The 21,989-nt window shown below is 44.0% G+C and overlaps 1 protein-coding gene across 3 annotated transcripts; it reads left to right on the top strand.

The window, feature by feature from the left end:
- Positions 1-5,249: 5,249 nt before the first annotated feature.
- Positions 5,250-21,666, top strand: LRRTM1 (leucine rich repeat transmembrane neuronal 1). Of its 3 annotated transcripts, XR_551622.1 has the most exons (3): positions 5,512-5,813; positions 6,082-8,014; positions 20,254-21,666. XR_551622.1 is itself a non-coding variant. In XM_008588062.1 (2 exons), the coding sequence occupies exon 2, from the start codon at positions 6,141-6,143 to the stop codon at positions 7,707-7,709; it is 1,569 nt and encodes a 522-aa protein (XP_008586284.1). In that variant the 5' UTR covers positions 5,250-5,809; positions 6,082-6,140; the 3' UTR covers positions 7,710-8,086. The 3 variants fall into 3 exon arrangements, 2 of the variants coding, with proteins under 2 accessions (XP_008586284.1, XP_008586287.1); XM_008588062.1 differs by lacking the exon at positions 20,254-21,666 and having other exon boundaries at positions 5,250-5,809; positions 6,082-8,086; XM_008588065.1 differs by lacking the exon at positions 20,254-21,666 and having other exon boundaries at positions 6,082-8,078.
- The last annotated feature ends 323 nt before the right edge of the window (positions 21,667-21,989 follow it).

Raw genomic sequence — 21,989 nt, 5'->3', positions numbered from 1 at the left:
TCCTGGGAACACAGCCCTAATGCATCTCCAACCCACCTCCCCTCACATGTCCCTTCTGTCTTAACCCTTCCACTATTGGACCTGTGAAGGGACAACATGTTGGACTGCCCTGTCAAATCAATCACCATGCAACTCTGCCTGCTTTGGCAGCCTGCAATCAAAGTCTCATGCCAGAAGTCAGAACACCATTATCTCCTAGGATAAGATGGGAAAAAGCCAGCTGAATGTGCCTAAAGCTAGCACCCATGAGGGCTCTACACCTCCTGCTGTATGATTATGCAACCAAACCTTACCAAGATCCCTGCTAAATGCTAGGGACTGTGATAGACACAGATCTTGCATTGTATTTGTTTAAAATCTAACGGGAAAAAGAAGAAATGATCCAGAAGGGTGTTTTTTTTTTGACCCAATTCCACTATCAAGGGTGGGTAGTCACTTTTGTTTCTGCCCTTTTAGTTCCTTAATTATATAAGTATGGAATCAATGATACTTAGGTTTCTATTTCAGGTTAGACCTTGTGAGTGCTACAATAGAATACTTCTCAACATTTATTGAATTACCTGGGGCTAAATGGTTAAATGCAGACTTGATTCAGTGGTTCTGGGGAGAGGCCTGAGAACCTGCATTTCTAACAAGTTCTAAGGCTGCTGGTCCCAGGTCTACATTTTCATCCATTTAATTCCCTCAAATATCCTTTAAAATAGCCATCATTAGCTCTATTTCACTGACAAAGGAGTGACTTGTGTAGGGTCACAGGGATAAAAAATGGCAAAGCGGGAACCCCAACTGAGATCTTTCTACTCTTTGTCTCCAAGATGTTTAATGTCCCTTTCCGTTCTAAAATACTATAATTAAAAATTACTTCCACACTCACATAATGTAAACAGGACCACAAGATTGGTAAAGGTCAGTTGTTAATGGCATTCAGAAGAATGAGGGACTGCTTTACGTATAGGATGGGGCTATGGTCAGTTAAGGAAACACAGGAGATTTGACATCAACTTGAAGAATAGTTACAATGAAGGTAAGCAAAGATGGAAGAGTATAAAACAGTTAATTCTGATATGGCATTGATCAGAGCACATGCCAGTACAGAGAAAACCTGTGAAGAAGGGCCCCGGACAGCAGGAGAGGGCTCATGAACTTGACTTTCTTGCTTTACTCCCATTACTCACATCATTCATTGAGCAGGGCAGGTGCTTTCTCACTGCTATCCATATCCCTGCCTCGTTTTAAGAGGAGGATAAAGTCTGTTAAGAAGAGTGACCTCCCTTTTTTGATTTGTTTCTCCTAAGCAGATCTCCCAAGAGAAGCCTTAGGGCATTCACCATTAGGCTCCAATGCATCTTTCAAGATAGTCTGGAAAATGCCAGCTGTATAGTATGTGCCCAGAGAAGCAACAGAGTTTATTCTCTCCTTTTGAAATTGTGACACCCACCCTCCCCCAATTCCTCTAAATGTTTCCTTTTAAAGAAAAGCCATGGCTCACTGCTACTGAAAATTAAAGACAACAAAGATCAAGACTGGTGCTAGAGATGACAGAACGTTAAAATCACCACTGCAATTTCTCTTTCCTTCAACATTGACAAAGTACTAATGGAAAGTCCATCCCCAGAATGCAGATTCATTTCACTTTTTGCACTTGCATCTCTTTGTTCACAAACTACTTTGATTAAAATGAACACATTGAGGGCCAGCCCATGGCTCACTTGGGAAAGTGTGGTGCTGATAACACCGAGGCCATGAGTTTGAATCCCTGTATAGAGATCACTGGTTAGCTCACTTGGAAGAGCATGGTGCTGACAACACCAAGTCAAGGGTTAAGATCCCCTTACCGGTCATCTTTAAAAAAAAAAAAAAAAAAAAAGAACACGTTGGAGATGGCCTTCAGTTGAGATGAAATAGGAGAAGTAACGACATAAAAGAAAAAAATATATATATGTGACTCCCCACAACCTCATCCCACTTCACAACATGGAGTACTAAGAAAAAGTAGGAGGATTTATTAGGCAAAGATTAATGCACAAGATTGAGGAGAGATGGAATTGATCAACTTTACCTCCTCCAGGCTACACTTCCAGCCTCTCTAACTGCATCAAACTTGCTTCATGAGCTTCTCTCTTCTACCTCCCTTTAGCTCCAGATTGTGTTTTGGCAATTGGGTTCATACTTCATGTACCCCAGACTTCCTTCCCATTTACTGAGTTCACATTTTCAAGATTCTTATCCTTTCTTACCCCAGAGTGGGGGTCGGGTCTGGTCTCAGTTCCCAATCACATGTTGGCATGATGGTTGGGGGTGGTATGCTTGATGCCCAGCTGCTAGAATTGTTGCTATAGCAGTGCAGCAAGATAGGCTCAAGCTCCTTGCCCATACAAACATGGATAATATCAAGGGTGTTTTCAAAGCATGTAAAGTCTCTCTCATTAGATATCCAACATTGAAGGAGAAGACATTTGCCAATAGAAATCTGTGATTAGCCCAAAAGAAGAGATTGATCAAGTACACACAATAGCCACATGATAATCTGGTGAATCAGATGCTCCCACAAGATAGGTAAAGAGATATGACAGAACAAACACGAGGAAAGAGTGAGCTATTCCTTTTTTTTTTTTTTTTTTCTTTTTTAGTATGTTGGACACTTAGAAGCATGAAATTAAAACTCGTGAAAAACAGCCATATCAACTTGCTGTGGTGACTCAAAAGTTGTCGTTTCTCAACTTTACTGAAACACTTGATTCATGTTGTTCTTATTTAACCTAATTTGCATTGATTTAATCAGTGCTGGTATGCTTTAAATACATAATAAATTGGGATTCTGCAACTTAGATGACTTAGAATAGCGAAATTTCAATAAAGCTCATTTCAATCTGTTAATGTATACAGTTCTGCCAAGGGGTTTAAAACTGTAGAAAAGATGCAAACTTGCCACATTAGAGGTGGGAAAGGTTTAAAGATACCATGCAGATGAAATGATTTGCAGGATAATAATATGAAAAGCAATACACACACATACACACACACACACACATGCACACACACACATATATAGATCTTAATTATAGCCCAGAGGCATCTTTTAAGTTTTGAGTAGCATACAAAGAGGAAAACTCATATATAAATGCAGTGAATTTAATTGTATTCTCTTTTTTCTTGCCAACACTCAACTCTTTTCTGCCTCTCTGTACCAGCTCTACAAATCAAGTGACATCCAAAGTGGGACCTCTTCTTGCCCATTTGGCAGTCTCTGTCATCACTTTGCCAAGCTGCCTGCCTTAGCAGGATTTTCTTCCTAGCAGCCATGGGGATTGGGTGGCTTGTATTTACAGCACTTGCTGAATGGCTGGCCACTGCTTACCCCTGCCTGTGCCTGCCCAATATCTCCCCCACTGCCCCCCACCTCTCAACCCTTTAGAGTTTATGGCTCAATCAGCCGGCTGGCTGTCAGGAATAATTATCTTGGCAAGAGGTGAAACCACTTGATGGTGAAATTGTTTGTCTGTCTGTTAAAATGTTCTGCAGCACTTTGGAGGTGCCAGGATCAGGATGAACGCTGCAAGTGCACAGTCCAGAGTTAGGTAGGAGGCAAGAGTGAAAGAGAGGCAACAATTAAGAATGGCAAGGGAAAAGCACCACCAGGAGGAACTGCCCAATAAATATCTGTGCGAGTTACAAGAGTATGACCTTGGATAATCCCCTGATGCCTCCTGGCCTCAGTTTCATCATGTATAAAATAAAGGGGGTTGATTTTCTAATGTCTCTTCTAGCTCGTAAGACAGCATGTGATGTCTAGGACATTTCAGATTTGTGTTCCTTCCAATTAAATGATGCATCTCAGAGAAGAATATCCAGGGCAGAGCTCAGATGAATGCAAAAGGAATGATTCACGCCCCTCTACATATGACTTTTCCTGAAAAGTACCACCAGTGTTTCACAACTTTGATTCCATTGGTTGGTCTCTTCAGCTTGGATACTAAGGACCAATCCAGTAGGAACTGGATTGTCCAGTCTATCCAACCTGGAAGCTCTAGCAATCTACTCTCATTCCTATCAAAGTGAGTAATACTACAGATAGTGCCTACTTAATTTTAGTTCCTTGGAGGCAGAAATGATAGGAATTCAAAGAGAGGAGCTGGAGATTCACATTTGACTTGTCCTACCACCTCCTTGGACATCTTTGTCAAGAAGGAAGGGTTGCTCACTTCCAGGAGGTTTTCTCAGCCATCTCTGAGGATTTTATTTTTTAACAGATGACCAACAGGTCCCCAACAATAGCAGGGCAGACCCCCTCCAGACCAGTCAGAACAAGAATGAGAGTTCATTATAAGGTCTCCTATATAAAGGCTTGTGAATGGAAATAGGCAAAGTTTTCTTTTCATGCTTAGAGGAAAAACAGCACAATTTAGTACAGTCTCAAAGCTTACTTAGGCGTGTGTGTATGGAAAGGGGTAGGCTGCATTATGATTTAACTACCCCTTCCCTGCACATTCTCTTACAGTGGGGTGTACTTGCAGGGCCTGGTAATCACCATGAACAGCACATTCAGGGCCAGCCCTTTCCGTATCATACACCAAAGGGTGGATCTTTCTTTAATCCACCCTTTTCCCCTTAGATATCATGGAGACTGGTGAAGACCAGGAGCGATCTCAGGCAAGTCTCCCTGTACACAGACATACGTATCTGCCACTGTGGATCTCACACCACGGGGACTGGGCTGGCTTCCCAAACCGGTTGGGTTTGGAAAGCATTCCCTCATCCACCACCAAAAAGGGCTGGCTGACTGTAGAACTCCAGGGCCCGCAAGGGGGAAAAGAAATCTTAGCCAAGACCCACATCATTGCCTTCCTGTGTCTTCTCTCAAGTTGCTTTTCTAAAGCAAAGAACTAAATGTTGGTTTCTCTACAGATTCCTACGTCTCTCTTCTACGTAGACAGCTTTAAAGGGGAAAATATATATATCCCCAAAAGGGAAGGGGGAGAGCACAGAATATTCCAGTTTCCCACTTGAAAACATCTCGTCGTTGATGATGCTACCCTTACCTTCACCCTCCCCCACTCCCCACCCCCCCTTTTTTTGAAATATGGACAAAAAGCTGCAAATGTTTTCCGTTTCATCAAAGGACATATATTACTTTAGTGGTTCGGTAAAATGTTGGTTTTATGCCCACCCCTTTTCCATCTGCCCATGTCTGAGGTGCTCGGGGAAGACGCACAATCGTGAGCAGCTTACGACACTCAGTGAGCTGTAGGTGCCTGTGCAAGCTCGCGCCGCGCACTGCCTGGCGGAGGGAAGGAGCCCGCTCGCCACTCGCCGCTCGCCGAGTCGCCGCCCGCAAAGCATGAGCGAGCCCGCTCCCCGCAGCTGCCCGGGGCGCGAATGGCGGGCGGTCTCGGCGGAGCAAAAGGTGGCGCCGGTCAGGGGTCGTTTCCAATGACGGACATTCACCAGACTGTCAAATCCTGGGGAGTCGCGAGCCCCGAGTTTGGGGTTTTTTTTTTTTTTTTTTTTTTTCACCCCACAACGTCACAGTCCGAACTGCAGAGAGAAAGGACGGAGGCAAGAAGGAGAAGCCCGGAATCCGGCACGTAGTTGGGAAACTTGCGGGTCCTAGAAGTCGCCTCCCCGCCTCGCCGGCCGCCCTTGCAGCCCCAAGCCGAGCAGCAAAGTGAGACATTGTGCGCCTGCCAGATCCGCCGGCCGCGGACCGGGGCTGCCTCGGGAACACAGAGGGGTCTTCTCTCGCCCTGCATATAATTAGCCTGCACACAAAGGGAGCAGCTGAATGGAGGTTGTCACTCTCTGGAAAAGGGTGGGTAAGACACTTTTTAATTAAATTCTTTCCCGAAGATTTTTTTTTTCCTCCCTTTTCTTTGCTGCAGCATCTAACATGGACCAAATCACCATCTCTTTGATCTTTCCGTGGCTGTGAACTTTCTATGCTGCTCAGCTTTCTGCATGCTTAGAGGTGAACGTGTGGTTTTGGGGAGGGGGGGTCCTTCTCGATTTCTCTATATTTATTTGATTTTTGCCCTTTTCTCCCCCTCCCCCGCTTCCCCTCCCTCGGAATAAAATATGATGTAGATTTCTGACCGAGCGCTTCCAATGGACATTCTCCAGTCTCTCTGGAAAGATTCTCGCTAATGGATTTCCTGCTGCTCGGTCTCTGTCTATACTGGCTGCTGAGGAGGCCCTCGGGGGTGGTCTTGTGTCTGCTGGGGGCCTGCTTTCAGATGCTGCCCGCCGCCCCCAGCGGGTGCCCGCAGCTGTGCCGGTGCGAGGGGCGGCTGCTGTACTGCGAGTCGCTCAACCTCACCGAGGCGCCCCACAACCTGTCCGGCCTGCTGGGCTTGTCCCTGCGCTACAACAGCCTCTCGGAGCTGCGCGCCGGCCAGTTCACGGGGTTAATGCAGCTCACGTGGCTCTATCTGGATCACAATCACATCTGCTCGGTGCAGGGGGACGCCTTTCAGAAACTGCGCCGAGTTAAGGAACTCACGCTGAGTTCCAACCAGATCACCCAACTGGCCAACACCACCTTCCGGCCCATGCCCAACCTGCGCAGCGTGGACCTGTCGTACAACAAGCTGCAGGCGCTCGCGCCCGACCTCTTCCATGGGCTGCGGAAGCTCACCACGCTGCATATGCGGGCCAACGCCATCCAGTTCGTGCCCGTGCGCATCTTCCAGGACTGCCGCAGCCTCAAGTTTCTCGACATCGGATACAATCAGCTCAAGAGTCTGGCGCGCAACTCTTTCGCTGGCTTGTTCAAGCTCACTGAGCTGCACCTGGAGCACAACGACTTGGTCAAGGTGAACTTCGCCCACTTCCCGCGCCTCATCTCCCTGCACTCGCTCTGCCTGCGGAGGAACAAGGTGGCCATTGTGGTCAGCTCGCTGGACTGGGTTTGGAACTTGGAGAAAATGGACCTGTCGGGTAACGAGATCGAGTACATGGAGCCCCATGTGTTCGAGACGGTGCCGCACCTGCAGTCCCTGCAACTGGACTCCAACCGCCTCACCTACATCGAGCCCCAGATCCTCAACTCCTGGAAGTCGCTGACGAGCATCACCCTGGCTGGGAACCTCTGGGACTGCGGACGCAACGTGTGTGCACTGGCCTCGTGGCTCAGCAACTTCCAGGGGCGCTACGATGGCAACTTGCAGTGCGCCAGCCCAGAGTACGCACAGGGCGAGGACGTCCTGGACGCCGTGTACGCTTTCCACCTGTGCGAGGATGGGGCCGAGCCCACCAGCGGCCACCTGCTGTCGGCCGTCACCAACCGCAGTGACCTGGGACCCCCCACCAGCTCGGCCACCACGCTCGCGGACGGCGGGGAGGGGCAGCGCGACGGCACGCCCGAGCCTGCCACCGTGGCTCTCCCCGGCGGCGAGCACGCGGAGAATGCCGTGCAGATCCACAAGGTGGTCACCGGCACCATGGCCCTCATCTTCTCCTTCCTCATCGTGGTCCTGGTGCTCTACGTGTCCTGGAAGTGTTTCCCAGCCAGCCTCAGGCAGCTCAGACAGTGCTTTGTCACGCAGCGCAGGAAGCAAAAGCAGAAACAGACCATGCATCAGATGGCTGCCATGTCTGCCCAGGAATACTACGTTGATTACAAACCGAACCACATTGAGGGAGCCCTGGTGATCATCAACGAGTACGGCTCGTGTACCTGCCACCAGCAGCCCGCGAGGGAATGCGAGGTGTGATTGCCCCAGTGGCTCTCAACCCATGCGCTACCAAATATGCCTGGGCAGCCGGGGCGGCCGGCAGGCACCAGGCTGGGGTCTCCTTGTCTGTGCTCTGATATGCTCCTTGACTGAAACTATGAGGGGATCTCTCCCAGAGACTTGACATTTTAGCTTTATTGTGTCTTAAAAACAAAAACGAAATTAAAACACAACAAAAAAACCCACCCCACAACCTTCAGGACAGTCTATCTTAAATTTCATATGAAAACTCCTTCCTCTCTTTGAAGATCTGTCCATATTCAGGAATCTGAGAGTGTAAAAAGGTACCTATCATTGATTTTTTTTTTTGTAAACTAAAATGTTTAAAATAAAATAGCATTTACAGTTTTTACAGACTGTTGTAACTTAAATGAATTGTTACCTGTGTTACAAGAGAAGCAACAGTTAAAATTTCCTTCTGGAGCAGAGGGGGAAAGGGGATTGTCCAGTAGCCAGAGGGTAAATCCAGAAATCCAGGAGAAAAGTAGTCAGATTCAATATAAAATTTCAAGAAGAGTGAACAAAGCTTATTAGTGTAATGATTCAGGTTAATTTACCCCACATGATTAAGGTCTGAAAAAAACCAGCAAGACTCTTTATATTACTGGGGATTGGGGGTGGCAATGTAATCTAACCCAAAGCAAGGGGGAAAGGTGGACTGAGGACTAGGCATCATTGCTCAGCCTTTAAGGCAGAGATCATTGAAAATGGCTTTTAAAAATCAGTGCCAGACAGTTTGTCCTATGAACAAGAAACATTTTTGCACTTAATGTAACCATCTTTCAAATCAACTCAAAATCTCACCCCCTAATGCCACTTGTTCACAATTCTCTTATGCTTTTGAGTCACCAGACTTAGTAGCATTTGTGCTCTTTTTCATACCCTCTGGGGTTAAAGAGAGCACCGCAGCACTTGCTCTCTATGGTCTGGTTGAGGGGAAGGAGGCAGCATTCCAATGTTCAGTGCTGAAAGCTGTGCTTCTGGAGCACATTGCTAAGACTGCAGCAAGCTTAGGCTCCCAAGCAATGACAGCACCCTCCTAGTTACTACGGGGAACGAAGAGATAATCCTACCTTGGGGATAAATGCATATACAGCAATGATCTGTAGCAAGAGACTTTAAGAGCAGACGTGATGCATGAGCCATCGGGCTGGGGTGGGATAGAAGATCATCTTTCCACCCTGTGTTTGAATATGACTGAGATGGGAATAATTTAACCCAGAACAGAAAAGTTGCCTATTCTCAGATTGCTCTTTTGTGTAATGTTCGTTTTTCCTGTGGCTTTTACTTTATTCTGTGTCTAGATTAATGACTGCCCATTCCCACCCTTCATAGGTTTCCAGGTCCATCACTAAGATTTCAGTTTTTTATTGAATTAAATTTAAGAATGAAGAGGTGGTGGTAGTAGCAGTTAGTGGGTGTAGGTAAGAAAAAGTGGAGGGGTGTGTGCATTGGATGGAGGGGTCTTTCCCAGCTAACAATTCAAGCAAATGTATGATTGAAATAAACTGTCATGGATGGCAATGATGAAAACTTAACCAATGTTGCCCATGTCCGGAAGTCCTTCTCTCACCCCTCTAAGTGATACAAAAGACTGGCATCTTTCTTTTTTTTTTTTTTTTTCCCCTTTTATAAGAGAGAAACCCAAATAGCAGGAAGAGGGATGGGAGAAACACACACACCACCATCCCCCCAAATGCAAATGCCTCCAGCAACCACCCTAAAGAGGCAAAATCAGCTTTTTGAAATGTAGAATGGCATCACCAGAAGGTTTACTTAAGCTAAGGATTAAGGATTGGTGATGGGTTTCTCTTCCACCTATGGAGAAACCAGTATACCTAAAAATATTCAAAGAGGCTCTTTCAAGAGAAATATTTTGCAAATGTCCTTAAGATGTTAAACCTTGGGAGACAGCTCTCTCTCTCTCTGTCTCTCTCTCTCTCTCTGTCTCTCTCTCTCCCCCCCTCCCCGCCCCTTCTTACTGACCCGGACACTTCGTCCTGCTTTGCTTAGCATTAAAACATGACATTATGGCACACACCATACACACAAAACCCATTAAGACTGTTTAATGTTCTAGAAAAGAGGTGTTTTGTTTGATACCTTGAAGAACAGGTTTTGGTCTACTTCAAGCATGATCATTTGGGGTTGCCGTTCTAAAAAGGATACCACTCAGGGCATGGGCAGCAGGAACAAGTTCTCTCGGGAATGTGCTTCACATCTATAATTAAATCCCACTAGAGACCATCGGAAAAAACAGCATACTGTTTTGGGGAAAAAAAAATCCCAAAGCATGGCAATTGAAGGAGGGCTTCTTGGATTCCACTAACTTAATCTCCTCATAGGAAGGCTACAAGAATACAGTGCCAAAAGCTGCTGTGGCTTGGTGCATTAAATAAAGGGCTGTGTTGGTGTGCTTCTAGGAAAAGCTTCCAGAAGCAAAATCTTTCTGGCAAATATCAGAACCACAGGTCTCCCTGACCCCCTAGAAATATGGTTATTGGAAACTAGTTTATCTCCCATCCCCCAAGACTTTTTTTTCTTTCATTTTTTTCCCATGTGGCCATGAAAAAAAGAATAATCATGCTTTTATTTTATGCTGCTACCCCCGCATCCATCCATGGCTAAACATATGTTGCAGATCTTAAGTCTATGTAAATCTAATGAAAGATACTGGAAAGAGGAAACTACAGCTTGGGACCTTAAGAGCAAGTGATGGCCATAGAGAGCTGTGTTCATATTTTGTGTGTGTGTTTGTATGTTTCTGCATTGTGTGTCTTTGTAGGCAAGCAAATATGTTTTCTACACAAGCAGGAATTTAGCTCACATCATTTCATGTCCATGTGCCTCTTGCTTTGGAGAATGGCAGAAGAGGGAGAAGGCAAGAATAAGGGAAAGCGGTAGTTTTAACTAAGGTTTTGTGAAATCTTTTCTTTCTCAAATTACTTAATCTTTAAGCTTCAAGAAACTTGCTCTGACCCCTTCAAGCAAACTACTGAGCATTTAAAAGAGAATCGAATTTTTAAAGGTGTAGCAACTGTTTTTGTTCTTCCCACAGAGGGTGCTAATCTTATTATCCTGTGTTCTCTGAAAAGAACTTAAGGCCACAATTCACGTCTCATCCTGGGCATTGTGATGGATTAACCCTCCATTTGCAGTACCTTCCCAGCTGATTAAAGTTCAGCCATGGTTTTTTGAATATTTATATAGGAAAAAAGTCTTTCCAAATGACAAATGATACCCTCACACTAGTCTTAGCCCTGATAGTTTTTTAGGTTGTTCCAGAGGAAGCAGGTTAAATAAAACCCATCTTTTGGCTAACCTCAGAGAAGAGAGCCCCTAATGCTCAGACTTCAGCCATGATAGTTGAGACCCCCTATCCCACAACACACCCTATGCTTCCAAGACTGCAAAGTTACCATTGAAAAGAAAAGGTCATTCCAGTAAAAGGAAATGGGTTTTTTAAAACCATTTTTTATATTCTTTCAAGTTCTTCAAAATATAAGGGTGCCTTACCTTTTCTCCCTGCCTTCAGGAAGGCAGACATCTGGTGTGACTTAGCATCAACAACACATGTATGAGAAAGTGTAAGTAATTAGAGGGGCAAACGCCACGTTTCATCCCTCCCAAGTTTTCTAAGCAACTGCATGCAGCTTACTGGTGACATTAAGGGCCACCTGTATTTCTGGTTTATATTAATTGACTTGCCTACAAGTTCGATACTTATTCTATCTGGCATGGTCAAAATAAAAGTCATCAGGTTACTTCTCTCAAAGAGAAAATTATTGAAGGACCAGAAACTGTTTCTGTTTTGGAGAATGGGTATCATAATATTTCAGAGTCATCAAAACAAACATCAATTTTCTCCTCTAAATGGGTGGTTATGTTGGTTGATTTAGGTTTGCAATTGGTGGAATGTCAAATAAGGAATTAGCTAGAATATGACTATTAAACAGGCTCCCGAAGTATATGTTGAGAGAGGTTTAGGAATATACACATGCACATATCCATCTATCTATCTTCACATATATAACTACACATACACATATGCACACATATACATATATATAGTCGTATACAAACACATACCCAAACACACACACACACCCACATTACATAACTAACTTCCAGCACTAATTACCCTCCTACTTTCTTCTTCTGTGATCAAACTTTTACTCAGGAAAGAATGTGGTCAAATTAGTCACAATTAAGGTATGAAGGGCTGATACGGCTGATGGTGTCTTCAGGCATTAGTTATGAGCTAGTAGGTGCTTTGCAGGCTGGGGATCTTCTGGGCTTTTCATGCCACACAGAGGGCATACCTCCTGTCTAATGGTGAGAACAGCAAATGACAATGCATTCTTTCAAGAGTATTTTCCACCTTGGGGATAAGAAATGTATTTTTTCATTAAAAAGTGCCCTACTCTGATTTTTCTTTTTTTTTGCCTGACATTCAGGAGGCAAAATTCTTACTTCTGACTAGGCGCCATCTCCTGGCCTTCCTCAATTGGACACAATTTTTGAAGACTTTTTTTTGTTTGTTTGTTCAAAGTAAAGGATATGGCTACTGCATTGTTAAGGTTTAGACCAGACACATAAATGAGATGGAGAAATGAAATTTACTGAGTGGTTACTTGGTATGGGTGCCTTTATCTACCTAGGTCTCAATATTGTGAGGGAGGCACTAGCAACCTTATATTTACTTGAGGAAACTGAGACTTAGGGAGGTTAAGTACTGTGTACAAAGTCACCCACCTAGTGATTGGGAGCACTAGTATTTGGTTTGGTAACCTTTTCATGACACCCTGTTTCTTTTTTACATGAACAGTTGTCCCCCCACACACACACCCAGCAAAAAGCCTGGGACTACACTGGGCACAGGGCACATGCTTAACACATTCTTGTTAAATACTCTGGGTACAGTGCTTGAATTTTGACCATGACTTTGTTTGTTCTGGATGCTGGTAATTGGTAATACAGGGCTCTGCCAACAGAGGAGACCTCTCACAGGCTTCCAGGAGAAAAAATGGCCAGTAATCATCCAGTCCAACCTCTTACCAGGGGATTTTGGACTTGGAGAGAGTAAGATAATGGGCATTCATATGTTACTATTAGGGATTTATCCACATTTCTGTCTTGGTGATTAAATGGACTATTTCTATGGTAGTAGTTATCAACCAGGGGCAAATGTGCTCCCCAGTGGACATTATTTGATAATGTTTGGAGATATTATTGATTTTCACACATGGTGGTGGTGAGAGGTGTTTCTCATGTACAGTTCATGCATATTGCTAAACATCCTACAATGCACAGGACTTCCCCCGCATCAAAGAATTATTTGACTCCAAATATCAAGAGTGCTGAAGTTGAGAACCCTTGCTCCATAGTGTAAAATAATGATGCCAACTAAACCAACACGTGCCCCAGCTTTACATGGAGTGGTCTTTCTGAGTTAGCTTTTGGTACACCTAGATCTATTCTTTTTTTATCTTTCTCTCTTTTGCCAGGGAACTGGAAGTCTAAATTAAAAACCCTCAGGTTGGTTGCTAATCAGCAAAAGGACCCATAGTTAGCATGCTTCTCAAAGAACATATGGCAAAACTTAAATTAACTAGGACAAAACTAGTTAGAACTCTCAACTGACCCACTTTTTCTTCAGCAATACCTCATTTAGGAAAACAGAGAACAAAAAATCAAGTTAACAGTGGAGATTTAATTAACAAGGAGGAAAATGAGAAACTTGATATTCCTTCCAGGAGGTGTTCTGGAGTCTGAACATGCAGCCCACCTGCCTGTGCTTTTTCCTTCCCCAGCCAAGACTGGAATTTCTCTGAGGTGGGAATAAGCCTCCGTTTAAAGAAATCAACGTGCTTAGTCTACTGAGCAGGTGGACATATTAATCAGGTAAATGATCTCAGACCTTAGAAACAGGATGATCTAGAGATTCAGGCATTGCAAACTGAAATCTATTTGGGGCCAGACAGGCAACATAGATGAGTGAAGTTCATGGGCAGATGAACATTATAAGGGACTGGAGAGTTCGCTTAAAATAATGCAATTTACATTTGACTGGTCCTGGATAATCAGAATATTTCTGCAGGGCAGGTTGAGTGAGTGCTCAGGAAGAAATGGGGTCTAGAAGTCAGAAGTCGTGGTCTTTAGACCAGGTACTGATACTCACATGGGGTCATCTCTGAATCATCTCACCGCAGTTGGTCTCTGTCTCTTTGCTGTCAGGAGGACTCACCCAGGTGTTCCTAAACATCCTGCCAGTTCTGGGCTTCTACTTTACCAATTTATCCCAACAATAAAACATGAAACAAAAGTGGTTTTCAAGCTAGTGTCACTTAACCAGAAAATTAAAATTCCCCTGAATTCCCATTCCCCAGACATTCTGAGTCATCAGACTTGCCGGCATATGAATGAGAAAAGGTAGATAACAAAACCACCCAGAGAAAGACAGGGGCTGCAGAGAGGTAGGTGGTGAGGCTGGAAAACAGATGAGAAGGCTCAGGCATGTGTTAGTGGGAAAATAGGATTTTTTGAATGTGCAGGCAGAGATGAAAGGGAGTCCTAGAGAGACACACACTCACCCACACGTGAGACCCGAGACACAGGACGTGCTACGAAGTAGGACCAATTGAAAAAGCTGGTGGGTGGCAGGAAAGAAGTACAGGACTCCTAAAATAACTTACTATATTGTGAGTGAGTGGCCACAATTGATATTAGCAGTTGAGAGCCTTTCAGTAAAATGAGGGGGGTGGGGGGTGAAAAGATGAGAAGGGAATAGACAAAAAAGAAAAGGAGAGCAAGAGGAGAGAGTTTCAAGATTTGTGCTTTATATTGCTCAAGTAATCATCATAAGTAGCTGTGACACACTGACTCAGTCCTTTTCACTCATTTCTTTCTTTATTCTGATCTACTAGGTTGGCTAATTGCTGCTTCTCAGTGCAATGTTGGAAAGTCATTCCCCTCTTCCCCCTGCTTTATGAGAAAAAATAATTCATTCTTTAGCTGCATCTTCCTTCTCTTTTACCCAGTAAGGAGAGTATGTCTCAACCCTGGCTGCACACTGGTCCCACTTGGGAGCTTTAATGAATACTGATGCCTGGGTCTTATCCCAAGAGATTTTGATTTAATTGGTCTGGGGTGCGGCCTTGATGAGATTTGTTTAAAGCTTCCCAGGTGATTCCAAAGTTCAGCTGAGGTTGAGAAGCATCGAGCCAGAGGGTCACGAGAGTCACAGCAGATGCAGCTCAGCTGTCTACAAGATCAACGAACCTGACTGCAGCTCTTTAAAAATACATGGTTGGGTTGGTGGCTGGGCTGGATGGGGTCAGGGTTAAGTGAGGCCCCCATTAACTCCACCTTTGGCACTGGTATGAGAAAGATGTGCAAGCATAGGTGCTTAGAACTTGTTTCTGAGCACTCTATTTTACAAAGTGCTGTTTCCAATTATTTTGTTTTCATTCTCCCACAATCTCACAAGGCAGATATAAACTTGTCCCATTATTAAGACTGAGATCAGAAGAGGTTCAGCATCTTGCCCGAGGTCATTGCTACTGCTGGGGCCTGGCACTTAGAACTGCCTCTTCTAAATTCTTTGTTTTCTTCTCTGATTGGTTGTGTCATGATAAGGCAGAGCCCGTACTGCTCAAAATACACACATCAGTAACTCTTCTAAGAGGAGACCTGGAAAGCACGTTGTGCACACACTCCTACACCTTCTCCTCCAACTGGAGTCTACAGTTACAAAGTTTGGCATCAGAGTCTCACCACTGCCCCTTCTGTGTCCCCACCCCCACCCCATGTATGGCACTTCCCTCTTTGCCACAGGAGCCTCTATGATGCCCAGGAGATGTCCAAATAGATGTAAGTTCATTCCAAATGCCTCCAGCACCAAAATATTCCCCTTTCCCACTCAACCCACTGTCATCAACAACTTTTCTACCAGCTCTTCCAAGAATGTGAAAACCTGATCCTAGCAGGACATTGATGGGTAGTAATAATTCCACCCAGAGATTTTTGTAGCTAAAACAAGAATCTTTGGGAGAAAAAAAATAATTCTGATGCTAGAATTTCAGGCATTAAAATAGCTGAGTGACATACATTTGGACAGGAGATCTTGCCTCGTTCTCCCTAAATGAAATAACACAGGCAAATGCTCACATACAACAGCAAGTTTGCCAACAGTTTACGGGGCTTAAAATAAAACCAGAATAAAGATTGGGTCTTCTAGCATATTTTACCTCCTTAAACCAATGTCCTTGTTAAAAATCATGCATTTTTAGGTGTTCATCATTAGTGTGTTTATCTTCAATTAAGAATTCTCAATATTGCAAACTAGACCTGGCAGGGATCTTTAACTCAGAGATCTTGTAGGCAGCCTTGAATAAAAGTGAGAAGGCTCAGCCCACGTGAGAGTTAGATTAGTCTGCCATAGGAAGGTCTGGAAAAGCCAAGTTACACACAATTAATGGAACAATGCAACAATCTGTCTTCAGCTGGCCAAGGCAATCCTGTTATTTGTCCCTCAGCTGCAGAACAACCATGCACTCTGTGATTTTGTCTCACTGTCTCTGCTCCGTGGCAATTGCATTTGTGGTGCAATCTATATTTCCCTGCAACTGCATCTGTAGTTTTAAAATTTTTACTCTAAAAATAATGGTCTTTCTTGGAATTCAGCATCACTCCTTTTGCTTGCTGCCCAGACCATTTTTATCTGAGTCTCTAATATTGATCCTTTTGTGCACATGATTTCAAAAATCATAAAGGTATGAAAAGAAAAGAACAAATGTAATGTAGGGAGGAAGAGGAGAAATTGCATTATAACTGAAATGCAACTAAGGAGAACATATCACTCATTTTATGTTAGTTCTAATTACATTGCTCAACTCATTCAGAGTAGCACAACATTTCTTGTTCAGGGATTAAGTCGACATTTGTTGAGTGAACTAAATAGAACCACTAACTTGTAAATGACTGCACCTATGAAGATGAAGCATTTGCAAGAGGCCTGTGCTGGCTGTCACAGGTCTGCCAGAATCACCTCCCGCGTACAGAAGAGACCTCCACTTCATCCCAGTCCATTTATAAATGGCAACCCTTCCCACTACCCATGGGAGTGTTTATTATATATTTTACTTACTGGGTGCCTGGAAACCTGCTAAATCCTTAACATTTTCTCATTTAAACCCTGCAACAAACCTTCATTCCTCCTTGTCCAGAGAAGTATTAGCATTCTTAATCTAGAAATAGGTAAACAAGGTTTAGGGAGGTTCAGTGACATGCCCAAGGTCAATCACCATGGTAGGATGTGTCAAGGGAAACACACTGCTTGGGTTCCAATTCTGGCTGAGTGACTTTGGCATGTTTTCTTTCTGATTCTCAGTTCCTTCATCTATAAAATGGAGATAGGATTGTTATGAGAATTAAATCAGTTGTTATTGAGAATTAAATGGTTTATTCTTTGTCGGGTGCTTAGAACAGTGCCTGGCACATGGCAAATGCTAGATAAGTATATTTTTAATAAAAGATAAACAAACCAAGATCACACAGCCAGGAAAGGACTGAGCCAAGACAAAACCAGGTCTTTTGTACTTCAGTTTTCTTCTGTGGTAGGGCGATGCCCCAAAACCCGAGTTCCTGAAAGCATTGGGACTGAAAGGAGAGGGCTAAGGAGATGGAGATGGGAGTCTGGATGATCCCAAAGGCACCCATGGCTTCCTTCACAGCTCCCCAGCTGCCCCAGGGCTTAGCCAGTATGCAACTCACTGACTGTGTTCTGGTGCCTAATTGGCTTGGCTTTATCACTGGTCAGGAAGCCCTGGCCAATCTTCCCCACCAAGGGAGTATATGTGTGTGCATGTGCACAAACATTCTTGTACACATGGGGGGTCTGAACCGTCTTTTAGTTTTTACATGGCCCAAAGGCTGGTGGCCAGCTCCAGGAAGAAATGTCCACGTGGGTCTTTGGTGATACAGCAAAAGTCATTTCCACCTCTGAGCTGTTTGCTATCTGTAGTCAATTTCTGAAGGTGGGAAGCCACTACACAGATTGCAATTGTTATCTAACTCCCAAACTCTTAATATCGGCAATATTAGATCATCTGGCCCCTGGGACACTAAGCACATGTCTTCAGATGTAACAGATTTGCTGATGTTTATTTAAAGAAGCTTTTTCTTTGTGTACTAACAGCCATGGTCTGATGCTGCTCAAGCTAATGTAACAGAGGAAGACGTACACATCCGAGGTTGACCCTCTCTTCTGGGAGAGGAGGTCCTGTATCAAAAGGCAGAATCTATGTTCCAGCTTTGCCACTAATTTGCTCCTGGCCCTTGGGCAAGTCAATTCCACCTGTCCAGGCCTATCTTTGTTACGTCTGTAGCGGTGAATCCTGGCTTTCCTTCTAGTTGTCTGAATTGGAAGTCAGGGTGTGAAGTTAAGGAGGGGGAAGGAAAGTAAGAGCCATTTTCAACATTAGCCTTTGCTGTCACTTATCAACAGGCAAAGTGGTGAATTCATCAAACTTTTCCCAAGGGAAGGCTCCAGTGTCCCTAGAGACCTACCCAACCCCACAAGTAGGAACTACGGTCAGAGTAAACATTCTCTTTTACACCTAGGGAATGATACTGGAAGTTGAATCTGTCTCAGGTCACACCCTGTTCCTTGTGATTTACTCACAAGAAGGGGTAAAGCATGCTGTGCCCCAGCTTTGGACAGGAATATTGGGAATACTTTGGCCAATACATGAATCTATACAAGGGGTCTTCAAAAAGTTCATGGAAAGATTCATATTATCTTTTAATTTTATTTTTCCTCCAACTTTTTGAAGTACCCTTGGATTCCAGGAAAAGCTGTAGCTGCTGGGAAATTGAGGACTAATTAAAACACTTCAGTTTAGTGTTTTGTGTCTTTACTGGCTTGTCTTGTTGTCTGTTTTCTCCTCCCCTCCCTCCCTCTCTCCTTTCCAACACCTGTCCTTCTTTCCTTTTTTTCTTTACCCAATACATAGTTATAAGCTGCACCATGTATCCTCAACAGGGGCAATATTGCACTGAGGGGCAAAAACTGCTTCTTGTGTAGGTGAAAAAAAAAATCTTACTAATTTTATGTATAAAGCACATATACATATATAGTACACATATAGTACATTTAATATCGTTTTAATATCCAGGGTGAGAGAGTGATCAGAAAAAGAATGTCTAAACAGTTTTCTTAGAGTGGGGGATAATGAAAAAAGGCTGGGAAATACTGAGGTAGACAATGATTAATACGGGGAAGAGATAGCAGCAAGACATAGAAGCTTGATGGCAAGTCACCAGTGGAGGCTTTGAAGTCAAAGGCAGTCTGGGTACTTTGCTACTGAAAACTGGGCTTCAGGGCTTATTTGGACAGCACAGTTCCATGTGGGGGACTTGGTCTTATCAGCCCCTCGTGCACTCAACACATCCCAGAGTTGTCTTTATTTGGAGGCTTCATGATGTGTTAAAAACCTATTGGGTGTGGAATTAATAGAGCCCTAGTCCTGCCTCTGCTGTTCACTGGCTTACGTAAATCATCACCTTTCTGAACCTCAATTCCCTTGACTATAAAATTCAAAATATAATCCCTGCTCGTCCTGTTTTATAAGGATCTGGTAAGGATCAAATGAGATAGTGTGAGTGACAGACTCAAAAGCCGTGAGGTCCTATGCAAGTTTTAAGGCATTGGAAGATCAGGGGGGATGGTGATGGGAGCTGTGTGGTTGGCGACCCACACAGTGTGACCTCCCAGGGTCACACACTTCAAACTCTCCTCCACAGGGACTTAAATTCCTGCTGTTTGTCACTAGTCTGAATTAAGTCCCTCACGACTCCTTGGTCGAGCATGTACGTAGCAGGGAGGCAACTAGACTGTTCGCTCCATGACAGGAAGACCCTTGTTTCACTTGACTTTCCTGCCCTGTAACACAGAGTCTGACCCAAGTAGGCCAAATGGCCTTAGGCAGCTCTATGAACCTCAATGTCCACACCTTTAAAATGGGCACACCAACATCTACCCTTCAGGTTTTTAGATAGATGATCAGAGACCATTCAGTCTGACAAAATGTTGGTCAACAGTAAATTCTCAATCGATATTAGTCCTGCCCCTGTCCCATCATCAACGTAGAGTCACAGGTTGTGTTTCTATAAATAGACCTGGGGAAAAGTGAAGGATATTAGGAGCAACTGCTTTCTAGAAGCAGAAACTAAGAAGAGGCTTTAAGAGGTTAATTTAAAGAGAACACCAAACTGGAAATACAAAAATTACCTCTACAGAGGAGAGAGCTGGGCTAGAAATTAGCAAAGCAATAGTGTAGAATAATTAGCAGAGTAAATGGGTTGAAGGAGAGACAGCATCCTCTCTATGCTAGTTGAGGTCAGCTGGAATGCTTAGTTAAGAAGGAAGTTAGAAAGATCCCCTCATACAAGACCTGCCACAACAGATGCTCTGAGGTTCGCCCCAAGTGAATGCCTGTTTTTTTTTTTTCTTTTTTAATAGAATGATTCTTCCCAGTTGTGTCAACAGATTCAATCCCCAGTCCTCCTTCTCTGAGCACACCTCTCTCCAGCAGCATATACCTGCTAGATCCGCTGAGAGCTTAAACAGAGACTTCTGGAAGAAGCTGGAAACAGAAGTCCACCTTGGTTCAATTACAATCACTTATTGCAGCATATCATTGCCATCAAAAGTGCACGCGTTGCTTTTCCGAGCCCTTATGCACAGGCTACCATGTGGTCTCATACCTGCTTGCCCATGAGACACTATGTTCTTGGACATCACAGCCAAGCAGGCCTGAACTGCAGCAAAACACAGCATCACATTCAGCTGCAAGCAGAATTCAGCTGCAGCAACCTGCTGGGCTCCACCGGTTTATCCAGGGCCACCAACCCAGAAGAACTGGGATGAAAGCAGATGCGAGAGAAGGAAAGGATCTGTTTTTGTTTTTATTTTCTATCAGGCCCAGCTCTTTGGGAAAAAGAAGATTCGAGCTCTGAGCTCCAAGCTGGTGCCCTGCCAAGCCTCCTCCCCTCCCTTCTTAGTCCAAGCACTCCACCGTCTGTGCAGACTGTATAACAGCAATTTCTGGAAACAGGCCGAAGAATCCAGGCCAGTCTGGAGGCAGTGGATTCCTAGTGTCTGTGTGGTGGGGTTTTAGGGATTTCATTTTTCACCTTAATTCTTTTAACAACTGCCAGCTCTTTGAAGCACATCTGTTATCAACAGCTTCTGTTTGTAAAATGAGACGGAAGGTATCCTCTCCAGAGAAATTCCTGAATCTTCTCTGTAGTTCAATGCTTCTACTGACAGTTTGGCTCACAAAGTACAACTGTGGTAAATATTAAAGAATGTTAATACAAATGAGATAAAATACCTAGGGATCTTTTTTTCCCACCAAATTCTGCTTTGCTCACTACTAAAGTTTATCTTGACAGGAAATTTACTTCTCTGATCCACATCGTTTCCCAAAGCAATTTTCCAACAGCAAACATAAATTTCTGGTGATCGCTAAGAGGTTTTCAATCCCTGTGCTAAAGAGGTGATGGGGTTTCAACTGTTTGTCTCACCTTCAGGTAAATATCACTCACTTGGGACACTATCTCTGGGGGACCCTGGGCAGCAACTAAGGGTGAAGGCCTGGAAATGAGTCATTGGGTTTTCAATATAAACAGAGTTGGTAGGGGGGGATGGTTTGAGTATCAAGATTGAATCTTGAGAACAGAATTAAGCCATTAACTGAGAAAATAATTCCGCACGCCCACATCTCTGTGCCTTCAAATGGAGGGAAGCACTAAGTAACTGTAATGCCTTTACCTTGCGCTGAGCTTTCAGCTGGTCAACACAGATTGCATTTATACCCTATCGGACATGTGAGTTAAGCACATATCATGAAGTAAAATCTGTTCTCTTCTCTTTGTTGTGTTTGCTTTGTCCTCAGCCTTCAGGGCTCTAGAGAATGAAAAACAACTGAGCTTTGTAACAGATCAGACCTACACATGCATCTCAGCTCCACCATCTACCAGCTGTGTGAATTGGGACAAGCAATTCAATTTCTGTTCATCTACAGGTAGTTTAAACTTTCTACCCTGAAGGTGTTGGCAGGATTAGTATTAATGTATGTAAAACATTTTGCACATGCTGGGCACACAATGAGTGTTCAGTAAGTGTCATCAAAATCATCACCATCAATAGCATCCTTGTCATCATAATCATTACTCTTGGTACCAAGCATATCT

This window comes from Galeopterus variegatus, unplaced genomic scaffold (genome assembly GCF_000696425.1).
Source record: "Galeopterus variegatus unplaced genomic scaffold, G_variegatus-3.0.2 Scaffold4662, whole genome shotgun sequence".
In the NCBI taxonomy this organism is placed as follows: Eukaryota; Metazoa; Chordata; class Mammalia; order Dermoptera; family Cynocephalidae; genus Galeopterus; species Galeopterus variegatus.
The sequence above is the reverse complement of the archived record's forward strand: the minus strand, read 5'-3'. Positions and strand labels throughout refer to the sequence as shown.

Coding starts and splice junctions, on each gene's coding strand:
- LRRTM1 (XM_008588062.1), top strand. CDS start 6,141: ATGGATTTCCTGCTGCTCGGTCTCTGTCTATACTGGCTGCTGAGGAGG.